The sequence below is a fragment of the Oryza glaberrima genome, chromosome 2 (assembly GCF_000147395.1).
Source record: "Oryza glaberrima chromosome 2, OglaRS2, whole genome shotgun sequence".
Taxonomy (NCBI): domain Eukaryota; kingdom Viridiplantae; phylum Streptophyta; class Magnoliopsida; order Poales; family Poaceae; genus Oryza; species Oryza glaberrima.
The window spans coordinates 938,322-962,214 of NC_068327.1; the positions used below are offsets into that span (position 1 = coordinate 938,322).

The 23,893-nt window shown below is 42.4% G+C and overlaps 5 protein-coding genes across 7 annotated transcripts; 2 read left to right on the plus strand and 3 right to left on the minus strand.

Moving 5' to 3' along the window:
* Positions 1-249: 249 nt before the first annotated feature.
* On the minus strand, positions 250-3,413 carry LOC127763383 (pentatricopeptide repeat-containing protein At2g17670-like). Of its 3 annotated transcripts, XR_008015691.1 has the most exons (3): positions 1,939-3,413; positions 773-869; positions 250-703 (listed from the first exon to the last, which is right to left on the minus strand). XR_008015691.1 is itself a non-coding variant. In XM_052288067.1 (2 exons), the coding sequence occupies exon 1, from the start codon at positions 3,072-3,074 to the stop codon at positions 1,971-1,973; it is 1,104 nt and encodes a 367-aa protein (XP_052144027.1). In that variant the 5' UTR covers positions 3,075-3,413; the 3' UTR covers positions 250-703; positions 1,939-1,970. The 3 variants fall into 3 exon arrangements, 2 of the variants coding, with proteins under 2 accessions (XP_052144027.1, XP_052144026.1); XM_052288067.1 differs by lacking the exon at positions 773-869; XM_052288066.1 differs by lacking the exon at positions 250-703 and having other exon boundaries at positions 714-869.
* A 515-nt stretch (positions 3,414-3,928) lies between these two features.
* On the plus strand, positions 3,929-9,211 carry LOC127763384 (choline/ethanolaminephosphotransferase 1-like). Its single transcript, XM_052288068.1, has 18 exons — positions 3,929-4,361; positions 5,139-5,148; positions 5,239-5,289; positions 5,424-5,501; positions 5,592-5,667; positions 5,760-5,782; positions 5,869-5,969; positions 6,325-6,419; positions 6,586-6,654; positions 6,857-6,926; positions 7,184-7,247; positions 7,334-7,374; positions 7,525-7,609; positions 8,035-8,097; positions 8,212-8,270; positions 8,354-8,406; positions 8,569-8,641; positions 8,724-9,211. Exons 1-18 carry the CDS (start codon positions 4,225-4,227, stop codon positions 8,743-8,745), a joined length of 1,170 nt encoding a protein of 389 aa, XP_052144028.1. The 5' UTR covers positions 3,929-4,224; the 3' UTR covers positions 8,746-9,211.
* Positions 9,212-9,674: 463 nt separating this feature from the next.
* Positions 9,675-11,763, plus strand: LOC127761448 (GDSL esterase/lipase At5g55050-like). Its single transcript, XM_052285741.1, has 5 exons — positions 9,675-9,939; positions 10,130-10,293; positions 10,624-10,857; positions 11,143-11,392; positions 11,540-11,763. Exons 1-5 carry the CDS (start codon positions 9,675-9,677, stop codon positions 11,761-11,763), a joined length of 1,137 nt encoding a protein of 378 aa, XP_052141701.1.
* Positions 11,078-13,666, minus strand: LOC127763381 (pentatricopeptide repeat-containing protein At2g17033). Its single transcript, XM_052288064.1, has 2 exons — positions 13,202-13,666; positions 11,078-13,101 (listed from the first exon to the last, which is right to left on the minus strand). Exons 1-2 carry the CDS (start codon positions 13,664-13,666, stop codon positions 11,899-11,901), a joined length of 1,668 nt encoding a protein of 555 aa, XP_052144024.1. The 3' UTR covers positions 11,078-11,898.
* Positions 13,667-14,247: 581 nt separating this feature from the next.
* LOC127764644 (serine/threonine-protein kinase STY46-like) lies at positions 14,248-20,241 on the minus strand. The gene is made up of 16 exons (XM_052289552.1): positions 19,848-20,241; positions 19,654-19,768; positions 19,341-19,426; positions 19,090-19,212; positions 17,914-17,968; positions 17,574-17,684; positions 17,372-17,422; positions 16,963-17,138; positions 16,766-16,873; positions 16,559-16,632; positions 16,298-16,473; positions 16,087-16,182; positions 15,921-16,001; positions 15,763-15,816; positions 14,798-14,932; positions 14,248-14,612 (listed from the first exon to the last, which is right to left on the minus strand). Exons 1-16 carry the CDS (start codon positions 20,108-20,110, stop codon positions 14,541-14,543), a joined length of 1,776 nt encoding a protein of 591 aa, XP_052145512.1. The 5' UTR covers positions 20,111-20,241; the 3' UTR covers positions 14,248-14,540.
* Between the last annotated feature and the right edge of the window lie 3,652 nt (positions 20,242-23,893).

The following is a 23,893-nucleotide window of genomic DNA, read 5'->3' on the forward strand; positions in this document are numbered from 1 at the left end:
GTTGACAGACCATTTCGTCTTCAGTATTGCCTTCTCAGCAGCTGACGTGTTTCCTGTGAGAAACAAAAATTGCTGTGTTTTAGGGACAATGCGTAGACCTTACCTTCCCAAACAACATTGCAAAATCTGAACTTTTGATGAGACAGGCAGCAGTATGAACCTTCAGCTATGCATGACTCACAGGATTGCTGAATGCTGACACCAAAACTTCGGCATGAGAAACTGGATCCAGGTGACAAAATCCTAAAATCTTACACAAGCAGGATTTTTTTTTTATTTCCACAAATCTTTTGCTTTACTCCAGTAGACAACAGTCAGTTTACTAAAAGCTTAATGTCTCCTACAGATGGACCATATGGACCTTCAGAAATTGAGATTTGGATGATTTATTCAGACATTTACAGGAAAACTGATCCCAGAGGGACCAAAGTGGGGGGACACCAATAGAAAAAGACCAATATATTCCTCTAGTACAATATCCCTTCTTTTGCATGAGATTCCACTGCTGCATAAAGACTAATGAGCATTCCAAAGTATTCCCTCCGTCCCAAAAAAGGCAAACCCTGGCTATGTATCTGTCTTTTTTTTTTTTTTTGTGACGGAGGGAGTATGAAGTTGCTCAGTAGTCGGTACCAACAAAAGGGTATAAACATCTGATGCAGACCATTCAAGTAATCAAGCTGTGCTTTCATAAATATTGGATCTGCAAAAAGGGAACAAATGAATTGTGCTAGCTAGGTATTTAAAATATAGAGATAGCAGAAAACCATACAACTGCGGACATCTTTTCTGTTGAGCTTGCCGGTCATGGAAAAGGCAGGACATGATGACTCAGTTTTCTCCCATGCTAGCATGAACCATTGCAGTACCTAGTGAATTACAAGATTTGAGTAATTTACCACATTCTTCAAGATGTCCTGAAACTCACTGTGTTTCAGTGAAAAACCTATTATGCTTTTAATGAAGGCTGAGAAATGCCTTTAAAAAAGGGTGCATCTCTGGTTATCTGACAGCTGCATGGTTTTTCTGTGTGTTTTTTTAATCTTGTATGCTTGCTAGGGGGCACTACATACCAAAACTAACCCACAAGGTGGTGCTCCACTGTCAATAGGAAGATGTTAATGGATGTCAGCAGAGTCATGCCGCAAACAACTAACCCTAGCGGTGGTTGTTGGAGGATTTGAAGAAACACTAGAAACATAGTATTGCTAGCAAGTGCAAACCAATGGGATGTTAATACAATAAAACTGATTAAGTTCATCATGAGAATGACCAAATGCCTTTCAGAAGACAATTGAACTCACTAATATAACACAGAGAATAACTAAAGTGCTACCGTAGTCAGGAGAAAACAATACAATGTGGATATCAAATATAAACTTAGCATAGCAAAAATTATTGGAACATTTGCTGAAGGTGTGAGAAAACTATTGTCAATTTGCATCGATTTTATATAGGGATATACCAATAGGTAAGATGTCTGAAGCAGCTAAAATCTCAGTCCAATAGCATGCTTTTTGTACATGATAAAAACACTGCACTAATGATCCATGTACTTGATTAGCTCATGCAATTCACTACTAGATAATTTATTCAGATACAATATTTGATTTTAGTGATTCTGATTCATAGTGTTGATGTTTTTCATGGTCACACCTGAAAAAAAATCGTTTGAACAAAAAAAATTGTGTTTGTTTACACAAAAGCATCGAATCAAGCTAGAAAAGCTTGGTACAGATCAGAATAGGGCTCTTGCCATTTTTGATTCTCAAGGACTAAGAGCATATTCAAGATTTTGTAGCTTCAATTGTACATTTTGGTAGATCAAACAATCATATCACAGATTCATCTGAATTTGCATATTTCATTGTAACACAACAAATTAAGGCAGGCAACTAGCTTTTCATGGAAAAAAAAAACTAAGGCTGAAGCAAGTACCAGGGACAAAGATACTGGCCATGCAGCCTACTTTATGATTTCATCCGGTGCAGCCACTTGAGCGAGTTCTCGAGCTCAGTATACAACGTCACCTCCGCAAAGCTCTTGCTCTCGATCCCGTAGTCGAACACCTCGTATGCATCCGGTACTCTCCCTGCACGACACAACGCCCTGACGAATGTCGCATAAGCTGGAGCTTCAAGCTTCATCGCAGCACCAACCATGGATTTGTAAACATCGACGGCCTTGTCGAGCTTCTTGTTCTTGCAGAGCCCCATGAGCAGAGTGTTGTATGTTCGCTCATTCGGCTCGCATCCCTTGGCCTCCATCTCCTCGAGGAGAGCAAGCGCTCCCATGGCGTCGCCCTTGACGCACATCCCGTTCATCAGCGAGGTGTATGTGATGACGTCCGGGAAGTGGCCAGCGGCGGCCATGGCGTCGAGATAGGTTCTTGCCTTGGTGACCATCCCGGCGCGCGCGAGGCCGAAGACGAGGGTGTTGTAGGTGACGAGGTCGGGCTCGACGCCGTCGTCCTTCATGCGGCGGAGGACGCCGAGGACACCCGCGGGGTCGGAGGCGGCGCAGTGCGCCTTCATGAGGGCGTTGTAGACGGGGGCGTCGGCCTTGACGCCGTGGTCGGCGAGGACGGGGAGGAGCTGCGCGATCTCCCGGGGCTCCCCGCGGCGGCAGACGGCGTCGGACAGCGCGAGCAGCGCGGGGCGTGGCGGCGGGGAGGCGGGCGAGGGGTGGAGCTCCGCGAGGAGGCCCCTCGCCGCGGCGACGGAGCGGTGGCGGGCGAGGCGGCGGAGGAGCAGCGAGAGGGAGTGCGGCGGGAGCGGGATGGTGCGGGCCGCGGACCGCGCGAGGTCGACCGCCGCGTCGACGTCGGCGTCGGCCGCCGCGCGGATGGCTGCGGCGAGGTCGGAGGCAGTCTTGATCGGCCTCTTCTCTACCGGCGGCGGCGCGGCGGCCGTGGCCGGAGCCGGGGTTTTGGAAGCCTTGGCTGGGGTTTTCCGGTGCCTGGGATTGCTGGGCCTCGGCGGCGCAGGGGGCTGGGAAGCCGAAGCATGGGTGGGCTTGGCAAGGACGGCGAGGGGGAGCTTGGCGGCGCGCATGGCGTGCGGCACCTTCCCCATCGTCCCCGGCGGCGGCGGCGGCGGCGAGAGTTTGGGAATCGAATGGTGACAGGAGACGGGAAGGAGGAGGCTTTTGGCCCATGAGATATATTATTGGGCTTTCGTTTAGTGGGCCGTATTTGGGCCAATGGAGTTTGTTGGGCTTTGCATTATTGGGCCGTGGTCCCTGCCCATGTATGTCATGTCAGCCTTGTACTGGTTGGGCCAGATTGAATATTTTTGGGGGGAGGAGGGGTGAGAGTGGAAAATTGCAAAGCGTGTGGCGCGTTGACCGGTTGACCCCACGCAGGTGGGACACGGGACGGGAGAGGCGCGTGGGAAGAGGGGAAGACGACGAGAGGCGAGCAACACGATGACATAATTTTATAAACCACTCCACTTGCACACCACCAAAGTGACCAAACATAGGCAACCTTTGTTTCAAAGTTAGTTTATATTTTATCTGGATTACATTTATTTATCCAATCTATTGCACTTTCAAATTTAATACTCCACACACACACATGAAAAAATAAATACAACTGTAGATATCCATATCCAATATTTGACTATCCATCTTTATAATTTTTTTAAAAAAATTAGTCACACATAAAATATTATTTATGTTTTATCATTTAATAAAAATAAAAATGTTAATCATAAAATAATTCAAATAAAACGAATGATCAAATGTTAAATATAAACAGTGTAAAACTATGATAGAGGAAGTATAGTAGTACTAATTTTCAAGTATTAATTCACTTGAATTTTGAAATGTGCCCTCACACTATCCTCATTCTCCTATTTGAGATGACAAATGATTCCCAAAATGGAGGGACTAAACCGTAAAATCGCCGCGGCTTTCTCTTTCCTTTTGTTCCCTCCTCCTTGGGGTCTCGCAGCATATCAACCAATCACCACCGGCGGCCACCACCACCACCACCACCACCATCGCCTCGCCGCCAGCCAGATCCTCCCCCTCCCCGCGCCAATCACATCGCCTCCTCCGATTCCCAAGGATTCTTCCCGCTCTCTTTCCTTCCTTCCCCATTCATCCGCTTCTTCTTCTTCTTCTTCTTCTTCTTCTTCTTGTTCTTTCTTGTTCCGATCGGGGATTCGGATTTGGGGATTCCGAGGCAGCGGCCGCGGCGGAGGCGGAGAGAGGGAGAGGATGGGGTACGTGGGGCAGCACGGGGTGGCGACGCTGCGGAGGTACAAGTACAGCGGCGTCGACCACTCGCTCGTCGCCAAGTACATCCTCCAGCCCTTCTGGTCCCGATTCGTCAACCTCTTCCCGCTCTGGTTCCCGTAAGCGCCGCGCCCCCTCGAATTTCTTTCCTTTCCTTTTCTTTTCTTCCATTCCACCAGTGTTTTGATCCGTGCCTTGTCAAGCTCCTGGCTTTCGCCAAGATGATTGCTTCAAAGAGAAACACTGGCACTAGTTAAGATGATTGTTCACAATGTTTTCTTCTCCACCGCACAAGTCGCTTTTGTGTTTTTTTTTCTTCTTCTTTTTTCCTACAGGGACAGTAGCATTTCGAGTTTTTTCTTTGATTCGTTCAACTGGGTTAGCAGTTATCGCATATGCTTTGGCGCTCACAGTTACATAGCATGGGCATGAGGAATCCCAAGCTTTTCTTTAGCATGTGGAGTCATTTTTTAGTTTAGAGAGCATCTTCCAGTGGGCTGCAGACAGTGGACATCAAAATGTCAGCTTTTGTTCTCCTTGCTGGACACTGAAAAGCATCCTATTCCATACTCCTATTCAATACAGTAGTATTAGTTAATACTTTTCTCTAACATGCTAAAGTTAGGTTCATTACAAAAATTAGTGCTATGGCTTCATTTTTACATCTCTGGTCATTTTTGCTTCCTACAGGAGGGTGTAATCTGAAACAATGGTTACTGTAATATCAGTACATAATCATTTGCTGTTTATCATCCAAACTAACTAGTTAAGCACTTATGGAGCATTTACATTATGAATTCATGCCAGTGCAATACATTATGTTGATTTCTTTGTCCAAATGTATTTGTTAAAATACTAACTTTATTCTTCTTTTCCCATGTTGGAATCGACCGCAGGCCAAATATGGTGAGAGTCCCGCACATGCTGATACTATGAACTAGGGTTTTCTTTTTGTTCAAGAGCTGACAAAGCATTGTTTCCATTCCTGTTTTCCAGATTACACTGACAGGCTTCATGTTTCTATTGACATCGGCATTCCTTGGCTTTGTAAGTATATTATGGCTGTAAATTTTCGATGCTTTCTATATTGTGGCCTATACAGAGGAGTTTTATTGCTCGTTGATGCAGCAGAAATATTTCAGCCAACTGATACCTTATTACTGTTCCAATTTTATCTGCAGTTTTATTCCCCTCATCTCGATACAGCACCACCTAGATGGGTGCACCTTGCACATGGAATGCTTCTCTTCCTTTACCAGGTTTCAATCTCATTTTTTGTTTGATTGTGCCGTATAAAATTTCCAGTCGCTACAAGCTAGAACCTTAGCTTAGAAGTACAATGCATGCAGACTTTTGATGCTGTGGATGGTAAACAAGCAAGACGTACCAACTCATCAAGTCCTTTAGGCGAGCTATTTGACCACGGTAGTCTTTACTGAAAATACAACTTGGTGAATTAAGTTTTATCCCTTTAGAAAGTCCTGTATCTGATGCTGACATGACTATATCTTGAACAGGATGTGATGCGCTTGCATGTGCTGTAAGGCTATTCACCAACTTTTCTCCCTTGCATGTCCCAATATACGGAAAATCTTGTGAACTGATTGTATTTATTTTATATATTAGTTTGAGGCCTTGGCTTTTGGAAGCACGGCAATGTGTGGAAAAGCTACCTTCTGGTATTGGTTCATTGCTGCTGTCCCATTTTACTGCGCAACCTGGGAACAGTGAGTTCATGTTACTTGAGTTCTTCCATTCCTAGTTAGAGCATCAAACTACACTAGGAACCAATTTTTTATGCTCACTCATCTATTGTGAAATGGTCTGTGGAATGCTTTAGTGCTCTTAAAGAATTTGAAAGCACCGGTAAGAAAATCAAGGGTTTATCAGCATTGGCCCAATTCAATTTAGTTTCTGCAAGAACATAGATGATAGAAGCACTACTTTTTGTCAAGTTCAAGAACTAATAAACTAGATACTCTGCTCATTGTTGTTTCTATATTTGCATTGATATTAAGAGACTTTCACTGCATAGATTTTGAGTAGTACCTTTCTATTCACACTTAATTGTCATCTCTGCAGCTTTTTCACAAACACACTAATTCTTCCTATAGTCAACGGACCGACTGAAGGCCTTATGCTAATCTATTTGTGCCATTTTTTCACCTTCTTCACAGGTACTATTTTATTCCCATTTTTATCAACTTTTAACTAATCAAATCTATTCTGAGCCTGTAAATCTTTGTGGTTTTATTCTGACAATTTACTGTGCATGTATATCAGCCAGTCACATTCAAGCCATGTGGTTATAGCAATACTAATAGCTCATCTTTCCTTTCACAGGAGCTGAATGGTGGGCACAAGATTTCCGGAAGTCAATACCCCTACTAAACTGGGTACCTCTTGTTCCTGGTATGGGGACTAGCAAGCTTATAATAGTTTCGTAATATTTATTGTTTTGGTAATCATATGGTACTCAATTGTTTTAGCATACTATTTCATCTATATCAGTGCAATTTTTTCGTTAATACTGTGCAATAGACGTAGGGTTTTGGACAGCTACAAATGCTGGCATTGCCTATACTATAATTAATTGCTGGTTGCTTCTTTGCAGAGGTCCCAGTATATGGAATTGCACTGTTTCTAATGATAGCTTTTGCTGTAATTCCGACGATTGGATCTAAGTAAGTTCTTACTGCACAGCATGTACTACTTTATGAATTATTTTATATTACCTGTCAGTTTAGTCATCTATGGACTATGGAGCATATGAATCCAGCAAGCTTCTCTTGGAATCAACTGAAAAAATAGTTGTGTGTTTTATTTATCAATTCACTCTCGAGGCAACTATTGAATTTAAATAAAAATATCATAACGTTCTTTATTTGATAGCCGATAAACATTCAACCTATGATCAATTTGCATTATTCTAAACCTACAGCATTCACAATGTGTACAAAGTGGTCGAGGCAAGAAAAGGAAGCATGCTGCTGGCACTAGCAATGGTAAGATCTAAATATGTCATTTTGTGATTTTATCATGTATTCTTGTCTCTCTTTTTTTCAAATGATATTCTATTTTGTTGTGCCAGCTCTTTCCTTTTGGTTTGCTGTTGGCCGGAGTTCTTGTCTGGTATACCTGTTCACCTAATTCTAGTTTAGTTGTATATATCTTTGTTGTTCTTTCTATTAATTTATTAAATTTGAGCTAGACAACAGAAGCTAGCAGTTAAGGTAAAAAATCCTCCAGCATGTCACTGAAGGATTTTTCATTTTTATTCAGGTCCTACCTATCTCCTTCAGATATAATGAGAAACCAGCCACATCTTCTAGTTATTGGAACTGGTTTTGCATTTGGCTTTCTTGTGGTAAGGCCTTGTGCTATAACTAATACATTTATTGCCTTGCAAATACTTGTTTTGTGGATGTTTCTCTTTTAACTTCCTGTCATTGTGAAATATATTTCTGTCTGTCATCCTGCCTGCTGCTATGAAAATCGCCTTATTGGCCTAATGCATGGAATGGTTTATAATATTGCTCATCTTATTATTTCTCAATAGACCATGCTGGCATGATTCGATATTTTGTGTTAAAGATTCTGTTCAGAGTAGGTGTGCAACTCTAAGCAACAGTTTATAATATGATCACTTTATAGTTTTAGCATTGTATCGTTCCAGGTCTGTCATGCTAAAAATAGTTTATGTAAGCCAGTATATTTTGGTCTGACATGCTTCTTTTGTTGCAAAAGACACTCTTATGAGCATTACCTAATATCTACTTCTATTATGCACAGGGCAGAATGATTCTGGCTCACTTATGTGATGAGCCCAAAGGTCTGAAGACAGGGATGTGCATGGTTGTTGCCTAATCACCTTTGTTCTTTGGTTTTGTTTTCCACCACCTTTTATAAGTAATCTATGATGATACGCATATATTTTGTTATGATTAAACATTGTGCCTCCCTTTGCAGTCCCTAGCATATTTCCCATTTGCAATTGCAAATGCGCTGACTGCACGGCTTGATGATGGGTTTGTGCCTAACTACCTTTTTATTATCCTCTACATGATAACTCTTTTTACCAACCTTATTTGGCCATCGATTGTTGTTGCAGAAACCCCCTTGTTGATGAGCAGCTAGTTCTCCTAATGTACTGCTTATTTACCGGTACTACATTATTCCAGAACTTAATTACTACCGATGGCGCTTGAAGTAGTAGTTTTTACCGATTTCTTTTCAATAGTTTTTACAGTAGTAGCATATCTTACCTTGTACAAGCCCTTTTGTTCCACGGATGTTTGATCTCACTATTTTGATCAATTTTGGCAGTGGCTCTCTACATGCATTTTGCTACATCTGTTATCCATGAAATCACCAATGCTCTCGGGATTCATTGCTTCAGGTTTGTGTTAGTCACTGCTATGCACTTCATTTCTGCCATTTTGTATCAAATGTTTGACACGAGGTTTTTTGTGTGGTGACAGGATCACTAGGAAAAAGGCATAATTGTGAACCATCCACAATTGCCTTGCTCTGGTTGGCAATCATATGTTATATTTGCGCAAAAAGGCAAATATTTTCAATTATTCTTCATGAAGATTCTGCTCTTCAGATCATATTTGCATTTGTTATTCCCAGGATTGCTATTATCCGAGATTGAAATTATCATCAGAACTTGTGCTGATAAGGAAACGACGTCCTTGGAAGAGTTGGATTTTGTTTGTTGTATCACCTAGAACTTCAATTCAGTGATGCTCGGCAAAACTTTTTTTTTTTGGGGTACATGTTGAGCAGATTGGCAGATGATACATTTGTAGTTTTTACATTGTAGCATCACCTGAGATGCAGGTGTACAATTTATGCTAAAAATGATGCTCATTATGCCTTACATATTATTCATGCTCTTTTTTTTTTGAGAGAGAGTAAACTTATATATACATACTATTATATTCTAATAGATTATTGTTCCTCTCTCCGGGTGAGCTGATGTACTGGGCTCTGAAAGCATGATTTGAATTTGCTGAATGGATGATGACACTTGGAGAGTTGGAGTGAACTTGTCTATTCTCATTTGAAGATGCACCTCTGTTCCAAAATATAAGCACTGCTACATCTTTATCAAAACATAGCTTGTAAAATGCACAATCAATTGGATCTTGCTCCAATTTTTCTTATCCCCTAGTGCTTTTGTCCTGGGCATCAAGAATCAAGAACTTTCCAGACAAGCTGGCTTCCTCCTTTTTGTTCTCTCTTGAGCCTTGTGGTAGTTACTGAGTACAGTTAATTGTAGTAACAAGTAACTGTAAGGGTGAATGTAATCACATTCCAACCCAAATCCTGTACTAATTAAGCACTGAGCTAGCTCTCTCTCTTCTCTGTATATATAACTAGCTGATCTGCTTGTATTGTCACAAGGTCACTTGCTTCTCATAGCCATGGCTGTGCAACGAGCTACCGAGCTCCGGTTGCTTCTCGTGGCCATGGCCGTGGCTGCTGTGACGGCGAGGGGCGCTGCCGGTGGCGGCGCGGCGAAGGTTCCGGCGATCTTCGTGTTCGGCGACTCGACGGTCGACGTCGGGAACAACAATTACCTGGCCGGAATCGGTGCCAGGGCCGACTTCCCTCACAACGGTGTCGACTTCCCCGGCGGCGAGCCGACGGGGAGGTTCAGCAATGGCCTCATCGGCGTCGACTTCATAGGTGAGTAGTAGTCTAAGTAGCTTCATCACTGAAAATAATTGAAGTCATTGCGGTTTGCAATTGTATGCAAAGGTGAAAAAAAAATAAGTGTAAGTGATCATCTCGTCGTCACTTGAGTTAACAAATTTCAGCAAATTCAATATGTAAATTCTGATGAATGGAGAAGAATATTTGAAAATGAAATTTGTAGCGGCTGCAATGGGGTTCACCAGGAGTCCACCACCTTACCTCTCTCTCATCGCCATGGATGCTAACAGCAGTGGTGAGGTGATGAGCAACATGATGATGGCAGCTGCATCCGCCATGAAAGGAGCCAGCTTTGCTTCCGGAGGCTCCGGTGTTCTTGATTCCACAGTACGCATAAAATTCTCCAAAACCATTTTGATCCTGCATGTTATTTCTGTTATTATGATGGATATGTTTGTGGATTGTGATGTCATGTAATGCTAGTAATTTTGTTGGACACAAAATCGAATTTCAAGTCCTATATATTTATGATCACCAGAAAAAAAGGAAGTTTGGTAGGAGCATGGTTGCTACCTAAAGTTGAAAATTTTCTTCCAACCTTCTATAAATTCTGCTCCCTGGTTCAAAATTTGGTTACTTACTTTTCCAAAGTGCAACTACTAGTACAGTTTACTGCACACAACTGACAACTGACTTAACAAATTATCATTGCACCAGGGGACTACAATCAGCATGACAAAGCAGATAGAGTACTTCTCAGATCTCAGAGACCAGATTTCGACCATATTGAGCGCCGAAAAAGCGTCAACATTGCTGTCAAAATCCATCTTCCTCATCAGTGCTGGTGGGAATGACGCCTTTGAATTCTTCTCGCAGAACAAATCGCCAGACTCTACGGCAATTCAGGAATTCTGTGAAGCTTTTATCTCCACATATGATAGTCATGTGAAAGTAAGAGATCCGAACTATGATCCAGTTCCTTCAAGCTTCAAGATGCTAATAGGCCAGTAGCAATTGATGCAACTTAATAAAAGCTTCCTTCTATGTAAAAGAAAGAAATTGATGCAACTCATGTTACATTTTACTTTAGTCTGAATCAATATATCTGAAATTTTGAACAGAACATACTCCCTCATTTCAATTGTCCACCAAATGCAACTCAAACTCGAAATGCTTGGCATGCTGGCAAACAAATTATGTTTTATTAAGTTAGTAACTGTTGAAGTATTCTTGTAGACATTATACAATTTAGGAGCAAGGAAGTTTGCAGTGATCAATGTGCCATTACTCGGGTGCTGCCCATATTTGAGAAGTCAGAACCCGACCGGAGAGTGCATCGAACCGCTAAACCAGTTGGCCAAGAGACTGAACGGCGAAATCCGGGACCTGTTCCGTGACCTCAGCTCCGAAATGCAGGGAATGAAGTACTCCATTGCCAGCTCCTATGAACTTATCTCCAGCCTAATTGAAAATCCACAAGCTGCTGGTAAGTTACCTCAGTTTAAGCAAAGAGTAATATGACCTGGAACTCACACCTCAAACATTATCACAGTTCTACTTAGCATGAATTGAATTGTAACCGTCTACTTTTCAGCTATATCTGAGATCTCACAGACTTGCTGATTGATTTCAGGGTTTGTAGAGGTGAAGAGTGCATGCTGTGGTGGTGGTGGCAAGTTCAACGCCGAGGAAGCCTGTACCCCCAGCTCCAGCTGCTGCGCTGACCGCAGCAGATATCTCTTCTGGGATCTCCTCCACCCTACCCAGGCCACCTCCAAGATTGTAGGCCTTGCCTTCTATGACGGGGCGGCACGGTTTGTCAGTCCCATAACCTTCAAGCAGCTGGCCGACGCATAGCATTTCGGCATCAGAACTAGAACTTAGGATTCACTAGACCAAGACAATGCTTGTATCAATCTACAGCATGGCAAAGATGCTGAACTATCCAAAGACCAAACTATCTGAAAAACCTACATAAGAGAGGTGCTTCTCTTATGCTTTACCCTTTGAGAACTGCAGAAATGGTGACAGAACCTGTCCTAGTTTTCTCATGAGTGTAAGTAAAAATGGTTGCTGGTTGTCCCCATTAGGTGATTGATCTGTGCTCTCCTCATCCACCGGAGAGCTCCAGTCAGTGGCCAGCCATTGCTTCACCCTGTCGCGCTTGGCGACAAGCCGGCCTTTGTTCCTCATGGACAGCCTCAGGGGGCTCCCCATCCTGCTCAGAACCTCCTGAGCCAGCTCCCTCACCTTGGGCTCACCTCTGACATCGCTGTGCTTGCCAATGCCACACACCACTGACACCTCCAATGGCAATGCGCGGCGCGCCTTCATCGCATCCACCCACTGCAAAATCAAAACATAGGCTGCAATTGTGCTGAATCCATGGAGGTTCAGCTTCACCTCCGACTCCGACCAATCCATCGCCTTGTCGAGCACCGAAGAGGATGTCAGGAGCTCCTGCACCAGCTCAGCTTCTGCTGGCCATGGAGATGCAGACCTGAGCTTCTTGACCAACTCAGCCGTTGACAATGGCAGTGATTCCCCCAATTCTTGAGCCATCGAAGCTACTGTTGGGCATGAGTTGAGCACAAAGTTGAAGGCCTTCGTCGTCGGCGCAATCCGCAGCTTCCTCATCCTCCTCAGCCATGCCAGCATCCTGGAATGGTCACGGCAGGAGGTGTAGCACGAGAGCACGATGTTCGCCGCGCCCGTGCCGAGGCGGATGCCGGCGTCGGACATGGACGAGATCACCCTCTCCATCTCGGCCATGGATCCCGCCTTGCCGTAGCACTTCGCCACCAATCCGAACTGGAACGCCTCCGGCTGGTGCCCCCGAGACGCCATCTCCCTCAGCGCCGCCTCCGCCTCGCCGGCGAGGCTCATCAGGCACAGAGATTTTATCATCGCCGTGTAGGTCTTCTTCCCGGACAGCGGCGGCGAGGCTCGCAGCTGGGAGTAGAAATCCATCGCCCGGTCTCGCATCCCGCGGGAGGAGAAGGCCGCCATGAGGTCGCAGTAGAAGAGGGACACCTCCTCGGAGGAGGAGGAGGTGGAGTGGAGGCGCGAGATGGAGTCGGAGATGAGGGATCTTGATTCCTCCGCGCTGCCATTGCTCTCGAGCAGCGCGGCGACGGCGGCGGCGTGGATGGAGCTCCACTTGAACCACCGCGCCTGGGTGACCGCCTCGTAGAACTGCAGCGAGAAATCAAATCCCACCCCAAATTCGTGACGCGAAATCGGCAAGAAATCACAAGAATAATTTGGGACGCGCTCACGCACGCCGCACGCGCACCGGGATGGCGAAGGGGTCGGAGTCCATGAGCAGGCGGGAGAGCGCGGCGAGGGCGGCGCGCTCCGACTTGGAGGCGACGTAGCTGCGGATGACGCGCTCCGCCGCGCCGGGCGTCACCGTGCGCTCCAGCTCCGACATGAGCCGCCGCTCGCTCCGCCAGCTCGAGCCACCTCCCGCCGCCGCCCGCCGCAGGGACGCCACCGCCACGTTCACCCTCCTCCGGCCCCTCCCCCCGGCCGCCGGCGATGGCGCCGGGGTCGAGAGCGACGCCGCCACCGCCACCGCCATGGCTGGCTGCTGCGCTGCTCGCGAGCGACGCGGTTGGCGCGTCACAAGATGAGACGTCTTATCACCAACGGGTACACATCGCAAGGCCGGCCCAGTAAAACAATTCAGCCCAAATAGGCCCACCACATTTGGATTAGCGACCCAACTGGACCCACCAGTCAAGCAAGCTTCATGCATGGCTGATGGGGCCCAGTTCGTTAGCAACTGATGCAGTTCTTGTCACGTTTGACTTTATTCTGAACCAAAAGTTTATCTGAAAAATGTGAGCTCATTATGTATACCCTCATTTTGAAATTGTGAACAAATCATACACCCTATACCCTCATTTTGAAATTGTGAACAAATCATACATCCTCATTTTAATCCACGAGATGCAAAAGATGCAGTCCTGCAACTCAAAACTGATCACTATGATGATGGAATGCCAAAAATTTCCAAACATGTTTTTAGCAAGGGAACAATTATTTGCATGTATTACTGTGCTCGAATTTAATGATTAATCGTGAAGTTTTCAGTTTTTCGGCAGAAGAGCACCAACTTTTGTGTAACACGCTCCACTTTCAACAGGATGTCAAAACTAACTGGTAGAATATAATGCAGATATTTTTTAAAAATATATAATGTATAGAAATCTGGCCTCTACGTCCACAAGCCACATCCAAAGGTTATACGAATATTTAGATTTTAAGTCTCGTAACGAAACGCAGATAACCTTGGAAAATATAGGCATACACTACAAGATTTTCATCTACAACATAGGAGAAGAAAATCGGAATTCAGACATGAACAAGAAAACAGGATCAATTTGTACAACTCTTTTCAGCACATTCCTTTTTCTATACTTGTTCTCATTAATGCAACAAAACTAGAACAAGAAAAACAACAGCAAAAGAAACCAAAAAGCTGAAAAAGAAATACTAAATAAGCAAAAAAAACAAAGCTGCAACAACGTAAGAAATACTTTTTTTTAATCACTGTACACCACAATGCGCTTCCCTCTTGTTGTGGGATGCTACAATTGAATGATGCACCAACATTGTATAAGCTACTTTCAGTGGTTTCTCTTCAATGCTGAAAGAAATCCTGCCTTTGATTTCTGGCGACCCTCGGTATCAGCTCTCACCTGTTTTTTTAAATCAGGATATTAAAACAAAATTTAATATATATTTTTCTGGAGCATGATATTGAACATGAAACAAACTAAAATTTCATTGAGCAAATAGTTTCTGTTGTTGTAAAAGAACAAAATCTTGAGAATTTTTAAGAAATGCATGATAAATTGATGAGTCGAGGTGCATTAGAACTGACCTCTTTGGGGAGTCTCTGAAGAATCTCCAGTATCTGGGAGAAGTCAGGCCTTTCAGCAGGATCTCTATGCCAGCATTTCTGAAGCAGCTCAGACAGCTTGGGGTGCGTATCTTTCGGAATTGTTGGTCTAAGGCCCTGCAGAAAATGATCAAAATACACATGAGTGAACCTTAATTTTGTGTAGAATTGTTGTAAATAACTAGCAGCTCTCTGCTACATATGTACAAGTTAAAATGCTGTCTTGCAACTCTTTTAGATACCAAAGGCCATCTCCTATCTTAGGCCTTTTATCCAAAAAAAAGGCCATACTTTATGAAATCAAGCAGGTATACCGTATATATGCATGTATATGAGGATATAGATAAATATGCCAATAAATTTCCATGAAATTTCTAGGTATGTACAGTGTCTCTATAGGACCTATATTCTCTTGAAAATACTTGTCTTTTCAAACTACTCCTACTTGGCAATCACGGCAACTATTTCATTTACAATCAAGGTTCATAATCATTTTCATATGCAATTCATAGCACTTTCTGCTAATGGTAAGAATCTATGATGTTAAGCAGATATTATATGTGACCCTACAATTGAGGGAGCTACAATGACGTGACTTGACGGAAGTTTGTTCTACTTCATCTCATTCCCATGAGCATGGTAACCTGAAAACCTAACTTGCACCTCTAATCAGGTGAGTGATTAGTAGGATGGACACAAAGGGAGGCAATCGCATATTAAAAGAATGGTTTCTTGAAAGAACAAGGATGCCATCATTTTTTAAAGACTGCTTCTCGAAACTACTGTATCCTTAGAGCATCACACATGTCCCCCACTTGAACTAAAGAAATCCAGCACCCACAGGACATAGCTATACAATGGGTTTCATCAACATTTTAAATTTTTGAGCTAAATACTACGGATACCACGCATGTAACTACAGAATTTAAGCAGGGATGCTTGCTTACCTTCTGAACAACACCTATGGCTGCTTGTAGTGGTGTTAGGTACTCATAGGGTATCTGAGAAATTGAATAGTTAGGTGAGTTTAATTTTATATGTAATTAATATAAGTCGGAGAAAGAAAGAAAGAAATTGACTTTTTCCTGGAGCAATTTGTAGTTACCTTGCCAGTTAGCAGCTCCCATAGAACAATACCAAAGCTAAAAACATCTGCTTTATGATCATAGGGCTTATGTTCAATGACCTGTAGTTACAATAGAATACAAATGTTAGAATAAACAAAAATGCTGTTGTTATTCTTATGGAATGAGCGTATGTATAACAGGCACCTCAGGTGCCATCCAACGATAAGTTCCAGTCTCTGCAGTCATCACTCCGGATTGATCTTTGACACGTGCAACACCAAAATCTGCAATCTTTACGACCTGAAAAATATGATCGCTCTCATTTAGAAGTTCAATGACAGGAGCAAATATCACTCTGCACACTCTGTAAATCATATAGCATTATGGATGAGATTATGGATGAGAAAAAACTAGCCTTGTTTTCATCCATAAGAAGATTCGCTGTCTTGAGATCACGGTGAATTATGTTGTTCTGATGCAGATAGTTCATTCCTTTAGAGATATCTGTCGCCACTCTCAGTATTTCGGATAGCTTGAAAGAATTGTTCTTTTTATGAAGGTAATCATGCACACTACCTCCTGACATGAAATCTAAGAAAATGAATGCAAATTAGAGTGTGTCAAACACTACAGAAGTTTGTCTACAAAGATTATAAGTTAAACCGTTGTAATATACCTGTTACAATATATAAGTTGGGCTGTCTTGTACAGGCACCGATAAACTGTACAACATTTCTATGGCGGACCTTTCTGCAAGCATGTAGATTTTGTAAGAAACAATTTGGTACAGTCAATAAAGTCAATATGCATATGATTTGCCAAATGCTAAACACTAGAAAATGCTCGATAAATGGGAGAAGCAATAAAAAAATATTAAGTTAACCTCATAATGTAGACTTCCTGTGCAAAATCACGGTACATATCTGCACTAATGCGTTCAGGTCTCACTACTTTAATAGCTACATCCTGACTGCAGTATGATCCACGGAACCTGAGAAAGCAAAGCATCAAATGGCACTCAATCCCCAGTTGTGTAAAATTATATTGTTTTCACTTCCCGACAAAGATAATGGAACTTACAGATCGCCATTTGATCCAGAAGCAACCTTGGTTCCAAACTTGAGAAGCTTGAGATCTATCTCCCAAACATCCGTCCCATCTGTTGGTATTTCCACACTGGTAGATGGCATACTCTCTCCACCTGACGGACCTTCCAATGATTGTGACGATGAGTTTGATGTTGGCCAAGCTTGTGTCTGTACACAAAACCAAAATAAAACTAAAACAAATGTTTTTTATCTGAGGAATTCAATAGACCTTACAAGATTTTTATGAGTGCAATGAACAAGGCAAGTACTGGTTAGGAAAATAATGTTCTGCATTCCTTTTTCAGGTCCAGGTACCATATTTTCAGGCAACAATTAATACCACGAGAATGAGTTTTTTTTTTCGTTGAACTTCATAGAAGAAAGTGAGGGGAAGCTTATACCTCAATGTCATGAAACTTCTCCAGCAACTTTTCTTTTAGCTGCTCAGTACCCTGCAGTGTGCATCAAAAGAGCAAATTATCAACATGAAAAGTGAAGTATGTTACTGAACTAACTGAACTACTGAAGCGTTTAGCTCTAAAGACCAATTGCAATAAGGATAAGACAAACTAACACAGTAACACTATTATGCTGGGTGCGTACCCCAAGGTGCCAACCAGTGACAACAAATACATCCAATGAGTAACCATCACTTGTTGAAAATGCATGCGCTTCTTGGATGTCAAGACCAAGCTCACTAAGCAAGCAAGTCAGCTGCAAGTGTATGAAAGGCAAAGTGTAAGAATCAAAACAATTGCTGACATAAGTCCTGTATAAAATTGCCTTGAAGTTCACATTAAACAGATTTGTAATGTTTTTTTTAATCTTTTTTTCTAAATAAATATGTCCATTTATTTTTACTAATGATTTTCCTAACTAGCTACTTGTAAGCTTCTGAATTTCCTTCGCTTTGTTAAGATTGTATTGAAAGAAGTATGCCTACCTGACTAAGGACCTTTGGCTTATCAGTTGTTGCAAAAGTTATCTCATGCATTGGCCTGCAAGATTCAGAATATAGCGAGAATTAATCAACTAGAATGAGAATATATAGAATCCAAGTATTAATCAACTATTTGCATAATCCTAACGAAAATGCCCATAAATACTTCCTCCGTTTCACAATGTAAGTCATTCTAGCATTTCCCACATCATGTCTAGATTCATTAACATCAATATGAACGTGGGAAATGTTAGAATGACTTACATTGTGAAACGGAGGGAATAAAGGCTTCAGTTGGAAAAATGAACTACTCCCACCAATTATGAGTACTTTTGACAATTTCATAATCCACTCACTACATGATCAAACCAGCGCATAACAAAGAAGCTCATGCGTGGCATCGGCTTTTTGTGAGATGTCTTGTACATCTAAACAAGTATGCAAATGCAATATTGCCAGAGAAAGTACCATATTCGGAAAGGAAATTCTGCATATCATGGTTTTGCAGCTAACTGTTAGTAACAACTAATCCACTGATGCTATCATTTGTTAAAAAATAGGCCACAGAGGCATGCATTCTTCACAAGGTAAAATCTGCGATTTTCTGGTTGTAACACAAAATACCATGTTAATTAATTGATATAGAGAAGTATTAAAAACAGTTTTTAAAAGGGAATCGCAACATGCCGACATGCCAACCTTGTAAGGTAGTAGTACAAGACTACAAGCTAGTGCTAAGCACGCTATGATTGTACAGAATGGCACATGAACCAAAAGAACCAAAGACAAATACAGTGGGCTCCTCTGAAACACGGGATTGAGAAAACAAAGGAATAGGAAAAACACAGGATTTCGACAAGAATTCAAACGCAAAATAGAGGATTGTAAAACACAGGAAAAATTCAAAAATTGAATGAGAGAGATAGACTCATAGAAAACTTTCCATGAGGTTGGACCTCATGTTAAAAATCCTCCAAAACTTGTATGGAATGGAGCATTCCTTAAGAATCTCATAGGATTCAACAGCTTTCAATCATTTGTTTTAAAGGGCCAGATTGGAAAAAAAAAACCTATAGGATTTGAATCTTACAAAAATCCTATGTTTTTCATTCAAATCAAAGGGGCCCTAAACTCAAAATAAAGCGAGGTACACGTGAACTGAAAAGGGGAATTATCTACCTGGAAATGAGATGAACACTGCTATCTTCATCATTGTTACTGCTCCTTAGATTAGCCTCACTCGCCTCGAGCGCAAGTGCCTCTAAGTTGGAGCAAGAACCAAAGGCAGGAGGGGGATGAACCCTGAAACGATTTGTGTAGTCACCATTACTCCATTAGCGTGCATAAAAGACAAGAACAGCCAAGGAGACACATGCATGAAAGTAAACGAACTTCATGTGCATATAGATAGATAGATAGATCATGCATACATTTGTCTTGCCAAGTGGTTGGTATGAACCGGCTCCATCCCAAGCTCAGAACAATCATCCATATCACCATCAAGAATCCTAGAAACCTAGATCAAGCAGAAAACAAAGTTTGGTAAGCCAAGGAATTAAAATGTCTCTTCAATTTGATGCAACATCTAAGCTCTACTCTTCAGTTTGATCTAATGAACAACATGAGACAGCACAAATCAAATTCCCCGAGCAACACCACAGGAGAGAAATAAAAATCTAATGGAAATTAAGCAGTACGCGAAATCGACCGACATGCAGGCAGCCATGGATGGATCTCTCTCACCTGGACGACGCGCACCGACAAGGCGGGCCGCCGGTCCGGATCGCGCGCCTCCTCCAGCAACCGGTGGTGCGTCACCACGTCCTCCGCCCTATCCGCGTGCACATCCAGCGCGTACCTGCACGCCCGCCATGGCCATGAGGGAAGTCGGGGAGGGGGAGGGAGGGGGAGAGAGAGGGCAGGAGAAGAGATCTCACCGGGCGGGGAGGCGGTGGAAGTGGGCCCAGAGCGCGTCCTCGTAGGCCGGCGAGATCTCGACGGGGGCGGCGGCGCCGAGGCCCCGGAGGCGGGCGAGCACCTCGCTGTACACCTCGAGGCGGCGCCCGCTCTTGTCCGCGCGCCGCCCCCCCGCGCCGACCTCCGCCGCCGGCTGCGGGGACGATGGCGGCGGCGGCGGGGACGACGGCGGCGGTGGGGACGACGGCGGCGGCGGCGGCGGCGGCGACTCCTCCACGGCCATCGATTACTCTCGAAGCAAAGCGAGCGCGCGCGGCGGCGGCGGCGGCGTGGTGCACGAGACGAGAGAGGAGAGCCGTGCCGCTACTGCTGCTGGGTCTGCATGGGGTGGTGGTGGCGCGCACGTGAGACGTGACAATGGCGGCGAGAAAGTCCACGACTTTATAGACACAAACAAGCGGAGGCGCTCGCCGTAGAGAAGAAGAAAAAGATGAGAAGAGAGACAGGTTTTTCTCTAGGTTCTGGATTGACTTCTTCTCCCCTATTGGCTGGAGTAATAATAGTACCATTGTACCCTCAACGTCTCAAAATAAATCATCTCTTACTAATACACAACAAATCTAGATATATATCCATATTCATTGTATTCATATTTTAATACGAGGTTGATTTATTTTTGAAACGAAGGGAGTAATACAATGATCTAAACAAAAATAATTCAAGATTAATGGTCTGTTTCGTACTAGCTTCAATTCCACTTATTCTAAAGTTGAAGTCCAGCTAAATAATTTCGGCTCCATCCAGAATAGAAGTGAAGCTAGTTAAACTCCAAATCCAGCTCTTGGAATTAAATTTTAAAAAACAGATTCTAACTATAATACTAAGAAGTTAAAAAAAATCACAATTTTTATTAGGTATTAAACTCCTTCCGTGTTTAGCTTATTTGGAAGTGAAGTTTAAAATAGTATTAGGCTTGAAATTTAAGTAAATTTATGTTTTTATTGGAAATAAAAACATTGAAAAAAACAAGTTGTATTTTAATTGGGGATTGAATATTGTTGGGGATAAGGCTGCAGAAAATGGGGGTGATGAATCTGGAGGATTTGGATGACCATAATAAAATATGAGGACATTAATCCAAAACCGAGTCAAAAATGTGATGTGGAGAATGGAGAACGGTTACACACAAGCCATACAATGACCAGTGAATCAGTCCAAAAACCATTGCTTTCTCCTCGACCCGTGTGCATGCGCAGTACTACAACTCCAAGGTCAAAGCAGACATTGCACGTGGTTTATTTGCTACGTCCACACGTACGGTGTGTATGAACCCGGAATAAAAACATTGCTTTCACAAAATAAAAAGAAAAGTTACTACCATATGGTTGAACTAAGCAACAATTGAAGCATCATTTTAAAAGGATGCAACTCTGAGCGAGACTCAAAATCAACTTCAAACTGTGTAACGAGACCATGGGCGGGAATTGTATATATGTGTACCGCTGGCTTCTCACCAAAAAGCTCTAATATTAAATTTATAGGTGGTACCTTTAACATTTCTATATTGATATGTTTATATGCGTCTATATAAATAGAGCGTACAAAATATGACAAAATTGGAGCTTACTCGGCGAAACTTGCGGGCATTGATGAGGCAATGTACTAACCTAACTAAGCTAGTTAGGTTCATTATATCTCATATTTGGGCTGGGTTCAATGGTTCATCCAGCCTAGACACTCAAAAAGTGGGCAAGATAAACAAAGATACAATATTGCAATTTGAAGCACTAGTAGTACCAGTGAGCACCATATCATAGCAGTATAGTATAATTAAATCAAGAAGATATTGTAAATTATTTGGTTAGTATTTTCTATACCATGATGGTCCTATATGATACTGCTAACTAGTACTATATGACTATACTGTTAATTGGAGCTCTTTGAGCATGTAACAATGGTAGCAAGTAGAAAGTAGCTAGCTAGTCACTGAAACGTACTTGTACGTACGTAATTCAAGAATGATAGATAAGCTAATCAAGTACTGATGAGATAACATTGTCCTTATTTATTTGTTTGAGGCGATTTTCTACTAACCAATTTTTTGATAAATACAGACACAGCGTTTGTGGTAAGTTCTGAAAAACTTCGCATATATACACACCGGAGGGAACAAAAGTAAAAGGAAACTTCGATAAATCGTTTTTCTTTAATTTGGATAGTATGAGTGATTTGAATTTGAAGGCATCAATTTTCTGACGGTATAGCGTAGGATCTTTTTCAGGGTACGTATTTTGAATTGAATGGAATTTAGCTTGGAAATTACCCACTCTAAAAAAAACTTGGAATTAAAAGAGTGGTGCCTTTGCTTTTGCCTATGACCTCGTTCTCTTAAACTACTATATACTGTATATATATGCAGTTCACCTTTCGAGGCGGAGCTGGATATGCCCATGTCGATCCTCCGCATCGCACAGTTGCTCCATGCACGAACCAATTTTTGGTTTGGCTAATCACGCCACGTGTACTCCACCATTTCTCAAAAAGACCGTGTTTTAGCATGTGTAAAGGAATATGCGATTGAGTTTTAATTATCTACTTCGCCCATTGATATAATTAGTAAAAGCTACTACTCCCTTTGGTATTATTTGTTTGACGTTGATCATCGTATATACACAACTTCAATCAGTAATTTTCACTACTCCATTCGCCCCTTTAAGATAATCAATTTTAGTTATTTACTGCTCCTTACTCTACCAACTCTCATCTCATATCAACTCTCATCTCATACTGGTCGCTAGCTTCTATCCAATCTCTAACTGAAAGGTCGTCGGACATATCCATAGTATTATACCCCAGAACGTGAAACGTAAGCAAGTTGACATTTGTCACCTTATCTCCGAAAAAAAGGATAGATTACATCGCTGGCTCGAGCTTGAGTCTTCGCATCGGTCCAATGGTGAGGATTCACTTGATATATAAAATCCATCATAAAACCATGTTGGCATATTTCTAGCGAAACCTTATTCAATTTGACACATGGCTCGAGACAAGCAGCCTGGTGTTTTTAGAATATGCTTGGGGATTAAACCCAACAATCATACGATGATTGATCTCCACGTCTAATATAAGCATATATAGTTGTGGTTAACTTAATTAATCAGAGAGGAGGAATGATATTTATATCAAGTGCTGAACGAGATCAGGACTCCAGCCCGGCACCTAGCAAGTACTCCTACGTAGTACGACACATGGATCGATATCCATTTCTACTAGTGGATCAGTAGTTTACAATTGACTCGCAAAAGCAAGCTAAGCATCGAGTTAACATCGGCTAGCTATTCCAGTGACAGTGATTTGGTCCTAACCAAGTGGCTGCTGAATTATTGACCGTTTGCAACTTAAATTAATTGTTGTTTTTATCACTACTACTTGATCTCCGACTCTCCGTTTGAGAACATATACGTGTTAAGCAGTTCAAAATTAAAACTGAAAAAGTCATGAACAGCGGCAGACCAGAGATATATATAGATCGAGAAAATATATATAGTAAATGCACGATGTGTAACCTGCATTTTTGTCATTTAGTTAAGCAATAATTAAGCATTCATTATCCAATTAAAAAGCAATAAGCATTGTATATTCAGAGTTGCAGGCGCGATCGATTCCTGGCGTCGCATGCGTGAGTACTTGTGCCTGTCGGCATCAGACAAATTAAGCAATCGATTCATTAATTAAACATATGTGTGTGGAGTAGCTATAACCTTGCAGAGAATCAGATCGAATAAGTTAAGGTAAACGATAAAGATAACATAAGAAAAAATATCAATAGTAGTAATTAAGTCTGCATTTTGTTTTTGCTGGGAAAGTCTGCAATAATTAGTAGTAAAAAAATAGTGTTGGATCCAATCGTTTTGCAGAATCAAGTGCAGGTTTGACCTGAAAATGCATTGCAGCATCAGAGTGAGAGATGCGTCAAATTAAACGAGCAGTGGCGACTACTGGACGGGCTCGACTGGCCGCGTCACAACTACAGGATATGCATGCAGCTGGACACGTAGCTTCATCG